General features: G+C 46.1%; 1 protein-coding gene across 2 annotated transcripts in view; it reads left to right on the top strand.

Moving 5' to 3' along the window:
- The window catches only part of ZBTB16 (zinc finger and BTB domain containing 16), a 183359-nt gene extending 174782 nt beyond the window's left edge, over positions 1–8577 (top strand). For both annotated transcript variants that reach the window (XM_053366265.1, XM_053366266.1), the window contains exons 6-7: positions 4270–4437; positions 7262–8577. In XM_053366265.1, the coding sequence (XP_053222240.1) occupies positions 4270–4437; positions 7262–7491 (398 nt within the window). In that variant the 3' untranslated portion in view covers positions 7492–8577. The remainder of the gene's footprint in view (positions 1–4269; positions 4438–7261) is intronic.
- Positions 8578–19457: the final 10880 nt, after the last annotated feature.

Raw genomic sequence — 19457 nt, 5'->3', positions numbered from 1 at the left:
GTTCTTCCCTGTCTCTGGGGGCCCCTTCTGCATAGCCTGCTCCTCTCTGCAGCAGAAGGAATACAAGGTGTGCATGTTGTTAGTACACATCAGGTTGCTGCGTTTTTAAAAGAAAAGATTAACAATATGGGGTGTGTGTGCTGTAATTGAGGCAACAAGGGTCCTAATTGAGGGGAAAGGGGGTAGGATGATGCCCACGGAGGGGAGGGCAGAGGGCGGCAGGATGAGGGAGGAGAGAAAAGGAAGAGAGTAAAATATCATTGTAAAGAGGAAGTGGAGGCGGCAGCCTGCAAGTCTATAACAAGAAGGACAATTTATGCTCAGGCACGAGTTTGGTTTGACATGGGGATAATGAAAAAGCGTAGGTCATTGTGGATGACTTAAGCCTTCAGCAGCTGAGGAAAATGTATGAAATGCGAGCGGCATTACACGCTTGGCGGCTCTGCACATCTGCAACGGGACAAGTGAAATACAGTGGGGCCATTCTTTACCATAAACTTGTGGTCGTCGGATCCGCCAAGCCCGGAGAAGATTGTAATTACACTGACAAGACAAATCAGCGATATTTAAATATTCATGAACAAAGTCTTGGGTGATCAATCTATCTTTATTGTCCTTCCGTTCGGCTTCTGTAATAAATATATTTTTTTAAAAAACTGAAAAAAGGAAAAAAGCTAAAAGGAGCTGGAAGCCCCTTACCTTTTTTCCCTCCTTGCCTTAAGAAGCAATATGGGGAAAGGGGGGCAGGTGCTGGAGGGGAAGGGGAAGGGGCAATAGATTGGTGAAGCTGATGGCAAAAATCTAGAGATTTTCAGTGCTTGGTGCCCTAAAATGCAAATGCTATGGGGTATGATACAGTGGGAATTTTGGCCCCACCTGCCCCAGTGTCACAAAGGGGTAGTGTGCAAGGGGAACTAGTTCCCTTGTGCTATTCCCCTCGTATCACTGGGCATCTGTAGCCAAACTTACCAGTGAACCATGCCCAATGTATTCTTGTGGTGCCTAATTTGCAAGTGATTTCTTAGGCGGTGAGCTTTCCCCAGCAGAAGAGACTTACCTCAAAACAGACCAATTGTTCCCCAAAGTCTACACACACACACACACACACACACACACAGTTCATGTTGGCTCTGGATTGTTGACCAAGATAGGAAGAGATCGACAAGCAAAAGGAGATTGTCTAAGCATGCCTTGACTGTTTCTTCAGATAGCGTCTGTCTTTTCTTTCCAATTCATATGTGAATCGCACCAACCCACCCCTCAGTTCCTGTGCCCCAAACCAGAAGTGTCAGGAACACACATGTTTTCTTAATTGTATGCCCTTTTTCGTCATGGCCTATGGTTACAGACAATTAAAAGTCTGTTTGATTGGAACTGTATGTACATTGATAAGTACTCACTTAATTGTGGGTTAACCCACTTGATTGGCCCAGAGCACAGAGGAACATTGGAAGCAGATGGCATGAGTGAGTCTTCTTCCAAAAATAGGGGCCAACAGAGAGAGAGAGAGAGGGAGATAGAGAAGAAAGGGAACCAGCTTCTAAAAAATACTGGGTAAGGCAAAATCTGCGTAGGGAGTTGCCATCCTGAGTGAAAATATTTCCTGAGCATCAGCCTAGGGAACCATTAGCCCATGGGTAGTGAGCATTGTGCCTCCAAAACGCTGGACCACAATTCCCATCAGCCAGAATGGCCAGGGATTATGCGAGTTGTAGTCCAACAACATCTGGAGAGAGCTACATTGGCTACCCGTGCATTGGACAGAGTCGTGTCACAAGACCCAACCTCTTGATCAAGTTGCTGGCTCTGTCGTTTCATAGATGGGGCCCTGCAGCTGAGTGGGACTTGGACTTTTCCAAGCCATCAGCAGGAAGCTGTGGCGAATCAGATGGGAACAGATTCCCACATCCTGGCAGATCTGTTGAAAGGAGGTGGGGGTAAATTCCATTAAAAAATCAATAAATGCTCCAGGGAATAATGATGTTTGAAACTGACATGTACAGGAGGGCAAATTTGTAGCATCCCAAGTGCATCCAGGGGGAGAAGGGGTGTTTCACCACAAGATTATACTCTCTGGAAAGGACTCACTCGGGAGGTAGTGGACTCTCCTTCCTTGGAGGTTTTTAAGCAGACATTGGGTGGCCATCTGTCATAGGTGCTTTAGTTGAGATTCCTGCATTGCAGGGAGTTGGACTAGATCAATGTTTCCTAAACTTGGGTCTCCAGCTGTTTTTGGACTACAGTTCCCATCATCCCTGACCACTGATCTTGCCTAGCTAAGGATGATGGGAGTTGTAGTCCAAAAACAGCTGGAGACCCAAGTTTGGGAAACACTGGACTAGATGACCCTTAGGGTCCCTTCCAACTCTACAATTCTATGATTCTTCTACTTGAGTGTCATTTAGGTCTGCTAGATCAGCCTCACCAACCTGGTGTCCTCCAGAAGCTTTTGACTACAGCTCCCAAACTGGCTGGGGGCTGGTGGGAATTGTGATCCAAAACATCTGGAGGGCACAAGGTTAGAGAAGGCTGTGCCCAGACCGTCAATACCTGCACACACACACACACACACACACACACACACACACACACATCATGTCCTCTTTTTGCACAATGAACATCACATCACCATCTTGGTCTTCTTTAATGACTCACAAGATAACACACAGTTGTCCTTCATCCCAATGATTTGTGTAGTTGGTTTCCCCATCTTGGTGCCGAGCAAACTATGGCTCCTTTGAGAAGGACTGCCTGATATGAGTTTTCATGCAGATGTTCCTAAACCACCTCCTAGCAAGAAACAGAGAATTGTTGTAGAGGAACAGAACATGCCTCTTCCATCACCTTCCTTGGTCTCATTCTCGTTAGCAGCATGCTGGGATGGGGGGTGACCTCTCCCTAATGGGGTCCCTTCCTCTCTCCAGCACAGCAGCCCTCTCTGTCAGCTGCGCCTCGCTCTACTAAGCGCTCCAAGCCCCTTTTCTGGATTTGCTTCTCAGGCTGGAAAGTTGTCTGCCTTGTTAGCACCTGCCTCTCCTGAGCCAGGATCTCAAACTTCCCAAGGGCACCGAATCCAAAGTCAAGAAAGGGTGTGACTAGATACAGCAGCCCCAGCCCCTCAGCTGAGAAGCTGCTAATTCCCACGAAGGATGGCAGACAGAAAGAGCAAAGGAGCCATCACACAGCTGCCATTTTGAAATGCTAATTGAGGCACACAGATTTCCACCCATTCAGAATCTTCTTTTGTCTCACCCCCATGTACGCGCCTTTCAACCTGCTGTGACCCCTAGCCCTGGCCAAAAGCCAGGACTCTGACACAGAGGAGGAGAGAACAGCTGAATCCGGAAGGCCAACCGTGGAAGAATGGTTGCTCTAAGCTGGATCCTGTCATCAAGAAGCCCCCTGAGTCAGATCCCTGCTCTGCCACCACCTTAGAATGTTGGACAGGTATCTGAAGAGGGTGCTGGCTGTGCACCTGTAGTCTTTTCCATGTGATGTGGCGAGGGGCAGTTGCTCAGGACTCCTGATCATATGGAGCAGACTATACAAGTGTAGCCACCTCTCTCTTCAGACCTAATTGCCTAATATATGGATGTCAAGAGTGGAGTTGGAGTCTTGCTTCCCTTCCACACAGTTCGCACCTAAAGGAGGCTCTTCTCTTTTTTTAATAATAATTTTTTTTATTTGGTTTTACGTATTTAAGTTTACAATCATACCACAACACATCCAAAGTTACAAGATTCTCCCGAATCTCTGGTCTGTCCACCTTCCCCTCCCTGGGTTCTGTTATTAAACCTTTCCTACTGCATCTTTTTTAAGATAATCCAAGTATCCATAGTTCTCTCTACATTACAAGTGTTACTGCAGTCCTGATCATGTTTTTAACTGCTTACAGTGGTCTTTAAGGTAAATTGTAATTTTTTCCCCATTCCTTATTAAAATGTTGGTCTTCCTGGTTCCTGAGCTTTCCGGTCAGTTTTGCCATTTCGGCATAGTCCAACAGCTTCATTTGCCATTCTTCTCTGGTAGGGACTTTATCTTCTTTCCATGAAGGAGGCGCTTCTTGACAGAGCAAGAGGTCTGCTTGGTGCTATCCAAGGTGCTGGAAGTCCAGCTCAACACTACCTGCTGGACTAAGCCAGATGTCTCTTGTACGCTATGGGCTCTAGCTGGGGTCGGGCAAGGAATGACCCCTAGGCCCCCATTTGCTTCTATTGACTTATATCCAGCTTGTGCCTTCCCCGACTGACAGTCCCCATCTGGTTGTAGGTGACCACCCATACGAGTGCGAGTTTTGTGGCAGCTGCTTCCGGGACGAGAGCACTCTGAAGGGCCACAAGCGCATCCACACTGGAGAGAAGCCCTACGAATGCAACGGCTGTGGCAAGAAGTTCAGCCTCAAGCATCAGCTGGAGACCCACTACAGGGTCCACACAGGTAAGGAAAAGGATTCAGCCGTGGATCTCAGGCTTTCTATACAGAAGATGCCAGTTCACTGCTCAGCATCTCAGGAGCTCAGGCAGCAGCAGAGCTGGAAAAGAATGTGGAGAGTGGCTGTCAGTCAGAGCAGGAAATACTGGGAGAGTAGGAGCAAGAATCTGGCAACTCCATATACAGTATGCATGGATGGTGCTGTTGCTCAGCTGTCGGGCACTTGCATTGCAAGGAGGTCCTTAGCTCAATCCCTGGCATCTCCAGTGCAAAGAATTTCCAGCAACTGAGCTTTGAGTCTTTCTACCTAACAGAATTACTGCCAGATGCAACAAATAGTACTGAGCTAGGTGGATCAGAATAAGTACTGAGCTAGGTGGACCAATATAACGTTCCAAATCCACACTCTCACTCTGCAACCTTTTCCTAATATCACCCTGCTAGCCGTTGCAAGCTATATTTAGCAAACCACTTAGAAGCTAATTTCGGCATTGAGCAGTCAATAATAATAATAATAATAATAATAATAATAATAATAATAATACAGAACAGCCCCAGATACATAGGAGATGACATTCTACTGTGGATGGGGGTGACAAAGAGTGACTGGTAACCCCTGACCCAAAAGCAGAATCCTGAGAGAGGTACCAGCAGCCAGCTCAGTGTTTTCTCCCTCCATTTGCACTGAACAGGTATGGGTGTCATGGCAGGAAGGGGATGAGGAAAGCAGCAGAGTGAAAGTGACCTATTGTCATTCCAAAAAGTGAGGTGTATGCACAATGCTGGCTCCCTTGCTTTTCTTGATCTGTGATTTCTGAATGGCACTCCTTGGATTCCTTTGGAAGTTGAGCAGGTGTCCTCAAGGAGAAGGTTCAAGCTTCCTGGAAAGGCAGCTCATCCATGCCACTTCTAAATGCCCCCCCCCCCGAATTTAACAGGGAACAGAAGCGATGTGTCACACACCCTCCCCCTGTAAGGCCTCACACATGCTCAAGATGAGCTGAGACACATGCCCTTGGCTCCAGAACCTTTGCAACTCACATGTGCTCCATAAGAGACATTCAGGGGTGCCATCAGAAGGAGGGTGAAGAAAGGAAGCTGAAAACGACTTCTCTGTGCAATCATTTGTGAAAGCTGAGTTCTAGAGCATCTGCTTTGTATGCAGAAGGTCCCAGGTTCAATCCCTTGCATCTCTAAGTAGGGTTGGGAAAGACTCTTCTGAAACCCTACAGAGCCACTGTCCATCTGAGTAGACTGAACTAGATGGTCTGATTCAATATGGCAGATTCCTATATTCCTATTTCTGCCTTCATGGTTGCAGCAGAAGACAGCCCTCTATATAGGCAGCCGTGAGGACAATTTTCCCTATTTCATCCACCTCTTCCCCATGTTTTTGTTGCTGAATGTGGGATTCCCCACTTTTTTGAATACAAGACAGAAGATTTCTTGTGTACCGTGGAACCCAGATTTCTCACTGCCAACTAGTGAATTGCTGAGTGCTTCAGCAGCCCACAACTAATATAAATAGCAGGTCAATATTTAGATCACTTTTGCTGTTCATTACTTCATTATTCGCTCTGTCTGTGCACAGAGCAGGTATCAATATTGAGAAGACTGAGGCAGTTAATTACTGCGTTGAAAGGAGCCCCCTTTGGCTTTCGATCGGGGCTGCCGTGGACAGTATCGAAACATATCTCTCCGGGAAAGACCGAGTAACTCTGCTGTAAAGGTGATGGTCATCTGCATGGTAACCTGAGCCCTTTGCAAAGATGAAATAAGCCCATAGCCAGTCAACAAAATACTTGCGGGCTTGCAGTACTCTTCCCCCCTCCTTTTTTTTTTTTTTTGCGTTTAGCCATGGCTCTCTGTGTGCTGTGATCTCACAGGAACACAGAAAAGGTTAAAAATGAGGTATTGGACACAATACAGTTCCCTAGGGAGGATCTCTGCTGCCTTTTTAAAAAGCTTCCAGTGCTTATAGCAATTCTGAAATCTCAAAGTCTGGGCATAGCTCTTTCCCATGACTTGCAAAGAATGAATTATGCAACAACAACAACAAAATAGCTCAAATTTTATTTGACCAGGCTGAGGAATTCAACCTTGCTTTCTGAAGAATCATTAGGCTTCCCGGCACAAAATGTTGGATTTAAGTACACTTTAAGTACAGTGTACTCAGCCTTGCTTAGACTACAACATGAGAGAGACCAGGGTTCAAACCCCACCACCACCCATGAAACTCAGTGGGTGACGTCACACCAGTCACTCACTCTCAGCTTACCTCACAGGGCTGTTCTGAGGATAAAATGGTGGGGAGGAAAACTATGTACCCCAACTTGAGCTCCTTGGAGGAAAGGTGGAATATAAATGTAAGTAATTAAGTAAATGAATAAATACATAAATAAATGCTGATCTTATAATGGTGGCTGAGGGGTTTTGTAGGGTCCTTTCTTTCATTCAAAAATACATCTCTTGGATATCTGCACCCTGCAGCCTCCCTGGGTGCCCATGTTTCATTCAAAGCCCAGTGTAAACCTCCTCCCTTGGGGTTTTTTCAAATCAGGAAGCATGGGCAGCCATGGAGGCTGCAGAGCACTGGAGAAATGTTTCCTGGGAATCAAAAACACACCGCCTTTGGCCACCTTGTTCGAAACCCACCAGAACCCCCAAGGAATTCTCAAGAGTCTTGAGGATGGGGCATAACGATGGAAACCTCTTTCACAGGGGATCAAAACCCCTTGAGAAACAGAAGGGTTGGTTTTTGGCTTAGGCGCCACCCAGAGCTGTCATTTTTCCCAAATCGGTGACTTTTCCCTTGCTTCTCTAATTGCAGGTGAGAAGCCCTTTGAGTGCAAGCTCTGCCACCAGCGGTCCCGAGACTACTCTGCCATGATCAAGCACCTCAGGACCCACAACGGAGCCTCCCCATATCAGTGCACGATCTGCCTGGAGTACTGCCCAAGTCTTTCTGCCATGCAGAAGCACATGAAAGGCCACAAGCCAGAAGAGATCCCCACCGACTGGAGGATAGAGAAGACCTATCTGTACCTTTGCTATGTCTAACAGGACAAGAGGAGGGATGGAGGGATGGAGCTGGGAAGGACTGGGCAAAACCAACCACCCCCCTAAGTGGTCTCTGGCCTCCCTTCTCTCCTTTCCCCTTCTTCTTTTTCTCTCCCCAATCCCACCCCACCCCACCTGGTTCTGTCTCTGTCCAACTAGGATTTGCTGGCAACCTCCTTCCTAGCTCATGAGGGTCCTTGTTGCAATCGCAGCCGGAGTAAGAGAAGGAGGAGGGAAACTCTTTGGAGTTCCCTGGCCAAAACCCACAAGAGGCTAACAACAACAACAACAAAAAGCCCACCCCTCTCTCAGCCCAGCCCTAGCCATGTCTTCAGTTGCCTCATGTGTGTCTCTGTCTCTCCATGCTCATAAAGGGCCTTAGAAGGGGTTTGGTTTAGCCTCTTCTACTCCTTAGTGGGGCTGTTGCATTTTACCAAGGCCTCATTCATGTTGTAAACTGAAACCAAGTCCTCACTCCTGCGTTGCCGTCCTGATTTCCCCCAAGGAACCTTGGGAACTGCACTCTTACGAGGCCTCTGAGGATTCTCTGTTAGGTATATTGTGACCTCGTTTAGATGCAGATCCCTAGCAGCCCACAATCCTTGGGGAGAAGGACACCAGTCGGGACAGGCTTCAGTTTACAGTGTCGACATTCCCTGGAAGCTGCTCTTCATCTGCTTTCCCCGTCCCATCCCTTTGGCAGGTGGCTCAATCTCCCAGTCCATTCTCTTTGGAGCAGGAGTGTTGCCAGAGGTTGAGGGGGCACCAATGAAGTGGTGTGGGATTGAAGAGGTGTGCCACAGAAGGTGCTGGGGTGAAAGTTTCAGATGGTATGTGGAGCATTGTACCCTGCTTTCCTCAGTCTTGAGGGTCTTGCAGGGCAGAAGGGGTGGGAGTGCTGAATGTTTGTGTCTGGCCTTAGTCAAGGGCCAGGGTAGGACTGTTCTTACTATGCTCTCTGGAGTGGGGAGTGGGTAGGGCAATGGAAGTGCTGAGATGCCTGCAAATCACATTGTCATTATTTCCCCTATAGACACCCCTCCCTGTGCTTCCATTTTGGGCCTATCGTTTGCATCATGGCTGTGCTCCTGAGGCAAAATCCAGATTTTCCCACAGAGCATGACCAAGGTCAAGTTGAGTTTACAAGAGCACACCACTCACCTGTAGACCATCCCTTCTAGGTCACAATGCTTTCTCCTGACCAAAGACCATTCTATGCATTCTTTTAAATTTAATTTAATGTTTTCTTTTGAGTGGGAGTGGGAGAGGGGTTCGGGTGAGAGAAACCAGTTAGGGACAGCATAACTTTGCACATTTCTTAATATGAGTGGTCAGCCTTCTCAGAGGAGCCGGGGTGTGGGGAGGAAAGTTATTTTTCAGCTCCTTTCAGAAGAGGCTGGTGGGAGACGCAATGGCTTCCAGGAACAAGCACTCTGATCTGACGATCTGACAACCCTGGAATTTGGGAGAGGGATCTGATGTACAGAGAGTTTCCCCATTTACTTCCATGAAGGGACAAGGTCCATGCACACATTCCTTTGTGAACATGGAAGCAGCCCCATCATTGAACTAAAAGATGAGACTGGCATTTGCATTATTGATGGGCATGAGGAAGCCTAGGGCCATACCAATTCTAATACCAATTCTTAGCAATGGGGCACTCTGCATTTGCAGAGTCTTGCCTTCCATAGCCAATTTGCTGCAATGTCCAAGGGGACTTCATGGGCTTCATGGGCTTCATGGGCTCATGTGCATGAGTCACCCCTCTTAGGGCTGAATGGGCATCAAAGGCACATGCTTCCCCCAACCCACCAGTGCCAGCCTTCATACTATCTGCACAAAGGTTGGGGAGGAACTACTGGCCCAGCGAGGCAAGTGCAGTCTGCCTACAGCAACCACGGAGGCACTTTGCATTCTTACTACAGTAGGTCAACAGAGAGATAACTCATCCTCAGTGGCATAGCGTGGAGGTGCAGGGAGACAATCCATTCCCTTTGGGGCTGGGGCAGTGCTGGTGCCTTCTTTACCTCTTGGCTTGGGAGAGCGTCCCTCCCCTGGGCCAACCAAGAGGGAAAGAGTGGAGGGCAGTGGTGCCACCCATCAAGGAGGGAGGGAGGAAGAGAAAGGCAAGAAAGCACTGACGGAGCCACTTGTATGGTCCACAAAGCCTTGCTGCAAGGGCAGGAGAGTGAGGAGACACAGCTTCATGTTTCTCTGCCTTATCCCTGCTCCCAGGTTGGAGCTAGTTTGCAAGGAGAGACTCCCTTGATTAGATGCTGGACGGTGAAGGGACTGACTGCTGCCCAGTCCACTAGGGGAATGCAACACTTGCTTATCCTGCCCTGGGCACCGGCAACCCATGCTACGCTCTTGCCTACCCTTTGGTCAAGCCAAACAGTGAAAGGCACAGATTGAGCCTCTATCTCTTGTGAAATTTGGGAGGGAAATGTTGACTGTAAGCAGTGTGTGTGTGTGTCTTCTGGTTGGGTTCATCCCCCCTTCCTGAAACCCCCCAGTGAGGACTTTGCCTGAAGTTACATTAGCTGCCTAGAGGGGTGGGCCAGCTGGTTGTCATCCATGGGAAGGACTTGTCCTATGAGTTGCCTGCCACCTTCTTAGAGCAGGGAGCGGGCAGCCTACAGCTTTCTAGATGTTGCTCGGCTACAGCTCCCAGCATGGCCAATTACTGTAGTTCAGCAGTATCTGAAAGTTTGTCTTGGGGTGCTACGCCCCTCCCTCTCCCACATCTCATACCTCCTGCTACAATCGGGGCAGCGATCTTGAATTCTTCCTTGTCCCTCTTGACAAGGTGCCCTAAGTACAAGTGAGGCCCACTTCCTTCTTCTGTCCACCCCCCCACCCAGGTGATGGCTTTTGAAACATGCCCGCCCCCACCCCACCAATCCTCCTGCCCAGTCCTCTGTCTCTGAAGGAGTCGAATGGGAAAGGGTTGTTGTTTATGCTTTCCTTTGTTTTTGCTTTCTTAATTTTACGTTACGTTTAATGATTTCTGCATTTAGCACATTGTACTTGAAATTACCTCAGTTTCTTGTGACCTCATGAGCTTGTTTGCATTGGCTTTTTGTGGGGGAGGGGGGAGAGAAGTGTTTTAGGTTGAGTGCTGAAAGGGCTGCATCATGGCGCCTGCAGAGAGAGTATTTGCGTGATGCGCCAAAGTGCCACAGCACAGCCACAAAAGCGCCGTGGCAGTCGGTTCCCACGTCAGCCTTATTTTTATTTTATCATGTATTATTATTACCAAAATTGGTGTTTTGTTTTAATGGCCTGCCTGATGGAAAGTGGGTCGTATTATCTTGAAAGCTACCTCTTTTAAATTGGGGAGGGGGGTGTTGGTGAGAGGGTTTTTTTTCGCAGTAAGGGAAGCACATTTTTTGCAATATTTGTGTTTTTTTGTTAAGTTTTTTCTTTTCTTTTCGCTTTGTGATGTTCATTTCAATTTTCATCTCATGCTTTATATTTTGCCAGTGTAAATTTTTATTCTGTAATTTAGCTTCATTTTATATATGGGGGAAAGAAAGTTTTAGGGGAGCCTTGCATAGATGGAAGAAAAGGGAATTTTAACAGAGTGTCTCTGTACTGCTGTCCACCCCACCCCACCCCCTGCCCCTCTGATCTTGTCTCAACTGTTAGTTAAATACTGAAGGCCTTAAAATGGGGTGGGGGGAGGGAAGGAGGGAGGGAGGGGGAGGAATAAGAGGAGAGAGAATATGTGTCATTGTAACAGTTGAGGGAGTTTTGACAGTTTAGTGGAAAAGTTAGCGATTTGGTAAAGGAAGAAAAACGAAAAGTTAAACTTGAATATGTGAATAGCTAAGTAGAGTTTTGTTTATAATGTGAAAAAAATATGACGTCATTTAAGGCAGACCCTTTAAAGAGAAATATGCAGTAAGCGTACCAATGTCACATTTTGCCAGAGATGGCCATAAGGTTGTGTCTATGTGCTCCCGACATTATTGGGCTATTGATGGTGTTCTTGTTGTTTTCTTTATTAAAAAAAGGGGGGTTGCTCATTTGAGGAGCCTTTGCCCTTCCCTCCCCACCTGCCCACCAAGCTGAAAGTGTTGGACTGATGACATTATTTGCAGAGTGTAATATTTTTGTAACATTTGTTAGTCCCTGTGTCAGTTTTAAGCAGGATGATGTTCTCTCTCTGACCCCTCTCCTTTTGTAATGTGAACAGGAATCTGTATGCCTGCCTCTGTGTGTGTGTGTGTGTGTGTGTGTGTGTGTGTGTGTGTGTGTGTAAGCCCTAGTATTAAATAATAGCAGTATTGTTGTAATCTAGCATCACATAGGATGGTACTAAATCAGGGTGAAATCGCAGCTTCCTAAGCGCACTTTGGGAAATGCAATTTAACCTCCTGGTCAACCTCTGTGTGGGCCTTTCCTGCATCCAGAAATGTGGCCTTGAGGTAGGCAGGGAGGCGGCGGTGATCCTTGCAGTTTCCGATGGAGGCATCCTTACCGGAAATGCATGTTTTCACTGCAACTGCCCTTCCCTCTTCTGCAGGAAGATGCCATTTTCCTCTGAATGTTTCGGTTGTTTGCAAGGCGTCTGCTACATTATGAATGTCGATGGGAATGTGGGCAAAGTTGTTTTTGATCAGTGAACACAACACAATCCAGAAGATTGCCAGGTTGGGGGGGATGGGGAAGCATGTTGTTGACTTGATCTAAAAGTTAGGATCGCACAAACCAGATCTGAATTTAGAAGGGAAAGGGATTCCCCAACTTTAAAGCACCAGCAGTTTTTGTGAGGTGCTCTGTAGAGTGGCCTGATCGCTGTGTTCCATTCGCCACGCAAATAACCCCCACTTAAACTGCCATTTTTTAGCACACTTTATGGTACACTGGGTTACAAATGCCTTACACAATTTCCCTTCAAACTTTGCCCACCCGCCGTATGGAAATTCACAATTCTGGCTGTCCTGCGTAACACTTTTTATTTTTTGCAAGTATATTGCTTTAGGAATAAACTTTAAAAAAAATGGAAAGCATTTTCAGATGCATCGTATACATACATGTGCGAGTGTGCATTTTCTGCATGTCTGCGTGAGAAAGAAAAAAAATAACTTTTTTTCTTTTGTATTGTTTTTGCTGCTTTGTGGCGGAGGGAGCAAGACAGGCACTGATTTAGTACACAACTTTGGGAAGATGGCTTGTTTTATCTTTGTGCCTAGTAAAAAAAAAAGGATAGGATTTTGTTTCACATTTAAAAGAGGGGGAAATTGCTGCAATGCCTGCTCAGTTATTTGGTACCCTGGGGAAATGGGTTGGACTTTGTTGCAAAGGGGATGTCATGGTATGCTCTACCGTCCTTTATTTGAGATTTCCCCCCCCCCCCGCATATGCCCCTTTCCCCCCGCTTCCAAACTCCTGGCTTCCTGTAGGTTTCAGCGCTTAAAAAAACCCTGAAGTTGCTTCTTCTTGTTCCAGAATGCCACCATTCTCAGTTGTACTAATAGAGGCAACAATTTGTCAGCCACCTTCCCCATTAGTGTGCACTCTAATTGTTCTACAAGTCTTCTGCCACACCCACCCACCCACCAGCCCCTTCCCCCTGAAAGCTTGCTCTTCTGTTGTGGTGCGAGGTTCTCTCGCTCAGTCGCCCACCATCGTAAGCTGCAGGGTGGGGATAGAGAGAGAATCTGAGGGCTCATCCATACTGCCATTCAGTGTGGACAGGAAGCGCGTCATGTGCTTCCATTCCTTCTCTCTTGCCCCATATGACGTTCTCCTCCAAATTGCTGCCTTCCCACCTTCTCCCCTCCCTTGATCTGGATTTTCCCACACAACGACAGGAGATAAGTATGACATAACCTGGACTGAGGGAAAGCAAAGTGTTGGAAGTTGGTGATTTGGAGGAGAGCGTCACGTGGGCAATGGATAATTAATGGAGGCAGAGGAAGCTTATCGTCCATATTCAACAAGAGTCTGGATGAGTCTCCCGATCTTGCCTGGGCCTGGAGAACTTCCTCACCCACATTTGCTCCCCCTGCTGCCATGACATCCCTGGGCACCCTAGGGTGCCAATATCTGGGCGTGTGTCTTGGTGTTTGTTTTACATAGTGTTAAAAGTATGCATGATCTTTTGAGGCTAAGAAGCCATGCTATGTCTCCATGACGTTTTATGTTCATAAAATATATATATATATAAATATATATTATAGCACTGAGGACCAATTGTTGTCCTTCTGGACCAAGCAAATTTAAAAGCTTATTATTAATTTTTGTTGGTTTGTTTTCGTTTTGTTTTTGTTTTTTTGCTTGTCTCTTAACGTTGTGACAGCACAAGTGCCAGTTTGATTGCTTCGTATTAAAAAATGAATAAATCGTGTTTTTAATTGCTGTCCTGGCTCTGTCTACCTCAGCACCTCCTGTTAGCCTAACTTTAGAAGGTGCCCATTTGTTTTTGGTTTTTTTTTATTGTTGTTGCTGTTGTTATGTTTCGATTTGGGGTTTCCCACCCCCAACCCTTCCTCCATTGTGTATTTTTTTCCTCTGTACAAAATATTCTTCCATTTGTTCCTTTGCAGTGCTGCTTGTGAGTCTCGTTATGTGTTCCTCTAGAGTCACAGACGCATTTAGCTTAAAGATAACACACACACACACACACACACCCACACACACCATAAATCAGATTCCCTCCCCCACCCTGATTAAAAAGATGTGATGTCCCCCCCCCACTAGTTGCCGCTGTCTGCCTCTGCATCTGTCCTTCTGTGTTGGGTGCAGGTGTGGTCCTTTGTAAAATCTTCAGTGTTTCTGGCGAGGAAAAAAAAAAATTAAGAAAAGGTTTAAAAAAAATTAAAGAATTTACTGCTGCAGGTTTTTTTCTCTCTCCATTTGTCACTAAGTGAAGTTTGTGCCTTCTATAGCAAAGAGAATATTTTTTACATCCTACTAACAGTAGATTTTTTTGTAGTGGACATTTTTTGTATTTTTATTTATAAGTCTCATAAGGAAAATAGCAATGTTCAGTTGTATACCTTGAATCTGCAGTTAGGAAAAAAAAAACCAATAAAGTTAATTCAGTCGTTGATACCTGTTGCCTCTGTGTTTCCTTTGGCTCCCTGCATTTTTATTTTTATTTTATTTTATTCCTACTGCTGGGGTGGCAGGATTGGTTACATATGATGAACTCACTTGCCTCATTCCAAATGTCCTCTCCCACCCCACACACTCTGGCAATGCCTTCGAATAATAGAATTGTAGAGTTGGAAGGATCTCCCCCAAGAGTCATCTAGTCCAACCCCTTGCAGTACAAGAATCACAACTAAAGCATCAATGATGGGTGGCCATCCCACCTCTGTTTAAAAACTTCTAATAAAGTCCACCACCCTCCAATGGAGTCCATATGAACCTACCTGGACCCTGAGATCATCTCCTGAGGCCCTCCTTCATGTGCCTCCTCCTCGAGAGGACCGGAGGGTGGCAACACAAGAACGGGGCCTTCTCTGCAGTGGCTCCCCATCTATGGAATGCTCTCTCCAGGGAAGTTTGCCTGGCACCTTCATTATACACCTCTAGGCACCAGGCAAAAACGTTCCTTTTTAACCAGGCCTTTGGTTGATCCAATTTATATCCTATGCCCTTTTAAAATGGGGGTTGGGGGTTGGGGGGGGCTATTGGGTTGTTATTTTTATTTTTTATTAGGTATTTTGTAGTTTTATATCTTGACTTTATTCTGTGAACCACCCTGAGACCCTTCGGTATAGGGTGGTATAGAAATTATTATTATTATTATTATTATTATTATTATTATTATTATTCCACTGTCAAACAGCTCTCGCTGTCAAAAGGTTCTTCCTGGTGTTCATTTGGAATCCCATTTCTGGTAATTCGCATCTATTCATTCTGGTCCTACCCTCTGTAGTAGCAGAAAACAAGCTTGCCCCATCATCCATGTGACAACCCTTCAGATATTTGAAGATGGCTCACATATCACCTCTCAGTCTTCGCGTCTCCAAGCTAAACATTCCCAACTCTCTCAACTACTCCTCATAAGAAGGCTTGGGGTAAACAGGTGGGTCCAGGTTGGAATATGCAACATTAATCTGACTCCAAAACACCCTGGTGCATGGATTCCAAAATGGTGGCCCATGCTTTGTTCATGTGGTCCACAGCATGTCCATGTTAAATATACTGAATTTGTTACTGTGTTTTATTGCTTCCTTTGTTTCCTATGTTGTTCTTTATTGTATAGTACAGTTTGACATCTATGGAATGTGAATGGTAATATAATGAAATACAACGTAAGAAATAAAAGAAGCAATAAAGATACAATTAAACATTGTACAGCATCTAGCACACAACATGACAATTGCTACCACGGGCAAAAAACGTATCATTCAGTGGTCTGTCATTTTCAATTGGTCTTTAGGAATGCAAAGTTTTGGAACCACCAAACATTGGAGCATAAGTGCAATCGGCTCTAGGAATGAGGATCTCCTGGGTGAGGGATGGTAGCTCCATGTTGCCATGGCTAGTGGAGGGATTATCAACTCATACTGGTAAATCTTAACAATCTCCAGTTTCTACAATTGACAGTAATATACATTTTTTTAAATATTCTGACCAGGCATCCTTCCTTTTTAAATTTTGAAATACATCCTCTAATATGAGAGAGTGTTTAGACGTTCTCCAAAATGACTTCCCCAATGATGTCGTAATGATGGATTAAACGGTTTCCCTCGTGTTAGTACTGCGTTAAAGTCAGCAGAAAAACATCCAGGCCAATAGGGGGAGCCCCCTTTCAGCACACTCCACCTTGTAAAGTGCCAAAGTGTCCAAAGGGGAGCATCTAGCACCTTTTCACCAATGCTCTGGAAGGCAGAACAAAGACGGTGTTTGAAAACAGGGGCTCAGCAAATAGGCAAATGGAAAGTCCCTTATGCTCTCCAGAGCAGGCAATATGGTCTAGTGCTTTAAGTGTCACCTTTTATTCCTGTATTAAGACATATACTGCCCATAGTCAACAGGCAGTTTACAACATTATAAACAATGTAGATAATAGCCATAAAATGCAACCGTAATGTCCAATACAATTTGGTCCTCCTCTCTCTGGCTGCTGTCCTATCTGTGCTTACTTGGGTCCATGTCCTACTGAAGTCAGTTAAGGCTTGTTGTTGTTGTTTAGTCATTTAGTCGTGTCCGACTCTTCATGACCCCATGGACTAGAGCACACCAGGCACTTCTGTCTTCCACTGCCTCCCACAGTTTGGTCAAACTCATGCTGGTAGCTTCGAGAACACTGTCCAGCCATCTCATCCTCTGTCGTCCCCTTCTCCTTGTGCCCTCAATCTTTCTCAACATCAGGGTCTTTTCCAGGGAGTCTTCTCTTCTCATGAGATGGCCAAAGTATTGGAGCCTCAACTTCAGGATCTGTCTTTCAATAAGTTAAGGCTTATTGAACAGAATATAGCAGACCTTTTGTGCAATCTGAAAGCCACACCCTGTGACTCCTCACAGTTGCATCCCTATCTGGGCTGCCCCTGTAGCTTTCTAAAAACAGTAACTGCTCAGCCCAACCATATAAGCAGTAGACTTACTTCTAAATAAACATACATAGGACCCTACGAATATCTGCACAACCCTTCATCGTCCCTTGTGTGCTGGAGAACCTCCTTTGCTTTCTCCAGATGTCACTTTCTTTGCAAAATGAATGTCATAAACAAACAGGTCCAAATAGCTAAACAAAGTTCAGGATTCCTGTGGGTTTCATCTTCTATTTCTCCACAGCCCCCTGGCCCCCGGCCAAACTTGCATCTGTGTTGCCGGCTCCCTGCTTGAATGACTCTCACCCGAGCTTACTTTAGGGCATCATCTTGAGAACAACATTTAATTGCAGTTTTCTGCTGTCGAACATCAAAAGGTAGGGGCTTAGGCTAAGGAGCAGGGAGGAGGGTCACGTGTCCTTGGCTGTGGGGGGAAAAGACGTGAGTGAATAGAGCCTGAGGTTGAATAGACATTGTGTGGCAGGGGGGCTTTTTCCCCCCTTCTGTGCTCTTTGACCCAGATATGATCTAATGGATAGAAAGGGGACCCTGACAATGTGAGCCAGGAGAAGCTTTGTGGCGGCTTAAAACCCTATATTTATAGATAGGCTCAGCTGCCCCACAGCTCTGGAGGGGCAACTCAGTGACAGAAGCAAAAATGAACTGGACTGGGCATTTCGGGTGGCCAAATCACCCTGTCACAAAATGAGGAAGACTGTTGAGCTGTGGCCCTCTGTAATAAGGGGCATCCCACAAGATTCCCAGTGAGGAACAGATGAAGTCCAAAGATCTGCCTTTTCATCCAGATGAAAGAACCACTGGCAATACACCTCCTCTTTCTGCTAATGTTGTAACATGTGGCTTTTATTCTTGGATTGTTTAAAACTTTGTGTGTGATGGTTCCATGCATTTCGCTCATCACTTTGAGCAATTTTGGATTTTTTCTGAAAGCCAATCCATCCAGGAAAAGAAACAGCATTTTCTCCAAACATGTGATTAGAGGAGGATAGTTCTATTTGGGGTTTATTTGGTGAAAAGCAAAGCAAAGATGTGCCCGAATTACTCCCATGAGATTTTTTTCTCCCCTCAGCTTGGCAGAATCATTGCTTGGAGAGCTGCCCTGGCAAGGACCTCAAGAGCGCTTCAAGTTTTCAGCAGGAAGACCTTTCTCCCCCTGCCCATTTGCAGCAAAAATGTTGCTGGCCCCCAGAAGCCCTTTCCCATTTCTTTGAAATAATCTTGGCTGCTTTTCACCCAAGCGGGCACTTCCAAAATCACGTCCGAAAGAAAAATCCTTCGGGCAACATGGAGTGGCAAGTCTAGATTTGGTGTGCAGTAGCAAGCAAGGAGGTTGACTCCAGTGATGCCCTTGGTGAGGCTGAGGACTACTGGAGAGGGAGAAGGACCATTGCTCAGTGACAGTGTGCCCTGCCCAAATCCCTGGAGCATTTCTGCCAGTCAGTGTCAGCAATGTGGGAATGTTCAGGGATGCAGGAGAGGATATATTGTTTGATTATAGCCTTTCCAACTTGTGTTAACAAGGTCACAATTTTGCAGAGTAACATTGCCCCTTTTAAAATTGCACAGTGGATGCATTTGCTCAGGCTCGCTAAAGCCACTATAATAACTGTTCTGGTATTTTCCCCTTATTCCCTCATAAAAGATAAGACACGACACAGACTTCTATAAAAGTATAATAAGAGTTTACTCACATTCTCTTCACAATTGGATCCCAGAAGGCAGACTTAGCTTAGAAAAGTAACATACACCTGGAAACTATCTCATAAGGAGACAATCCCTCTGTCCTCTCTTGGCTGCTAAGAGAGCATCTTTGGCTAAGCAGATGTTGCTTTTTCAATGCATATAGTCAAAGAGAGAGAGATGGCTGCCCTGCCCTGTGCTTTTGCCATTACCTGCACAGGTGAGGCCACGCCCACCTCTAGTCACATGCAGAGGAAGTCTGTCCCAGCCCAGAAGGAAACAGGAAGTTTACCTGCTGGCTGGACAAATATTCTTCCCCATGTGTAAACATGTTCACTCTAGGAATGTTGTACTTGACTGCTCTTGTCTTTCACATCCCACAAGCAATACTGTGCCAGATGGATCCATCATCTGACTCAATATAAGTCCGCTTACCTGAAATGGTCAGGCAGCACGGCCTGGTTAGAGATCCAGCAGCCAATTGGGGAGGACTGCAGGCCTGCCTATAGATTGGCCTTTGGCTGGCGGGCCTAGGTCTAGAGATTCCCCAACCAGTCAATGGGCCTTGCTTGGGTCTTGTTATGACCAAACAGGTCCATTCAAACCGTATCATTCACTACAGTCTGCCCCCTGGGGGATAAATTGAGGCAAGCCCAGCACTCCTCATTTGGCAGAGGTGACTTAAAAACTGCCTCAGGCTCATCGTTTCATTAGCAGTGGTAGGAGCATTTCATGGGCAATAAGTGT

Source organism: Podarcis raffonei, chromosome 15 (genome assembly GCF_027172205.1).
Source record: "Podarcis raffonei isolate rPodRaf1 chromosome 15, rPodRaf1.pri, whole genome shotgun sequence".
Lineage (NCBI taxonomy): Eukaryota > Metazoa > Chordata > Lepidosauria > Squamata > Lacertidae > Podarcis > Podarcis raffonei.
This window is presented reverse-complemented; position numbering and strand designations above follow the sequence as displayed.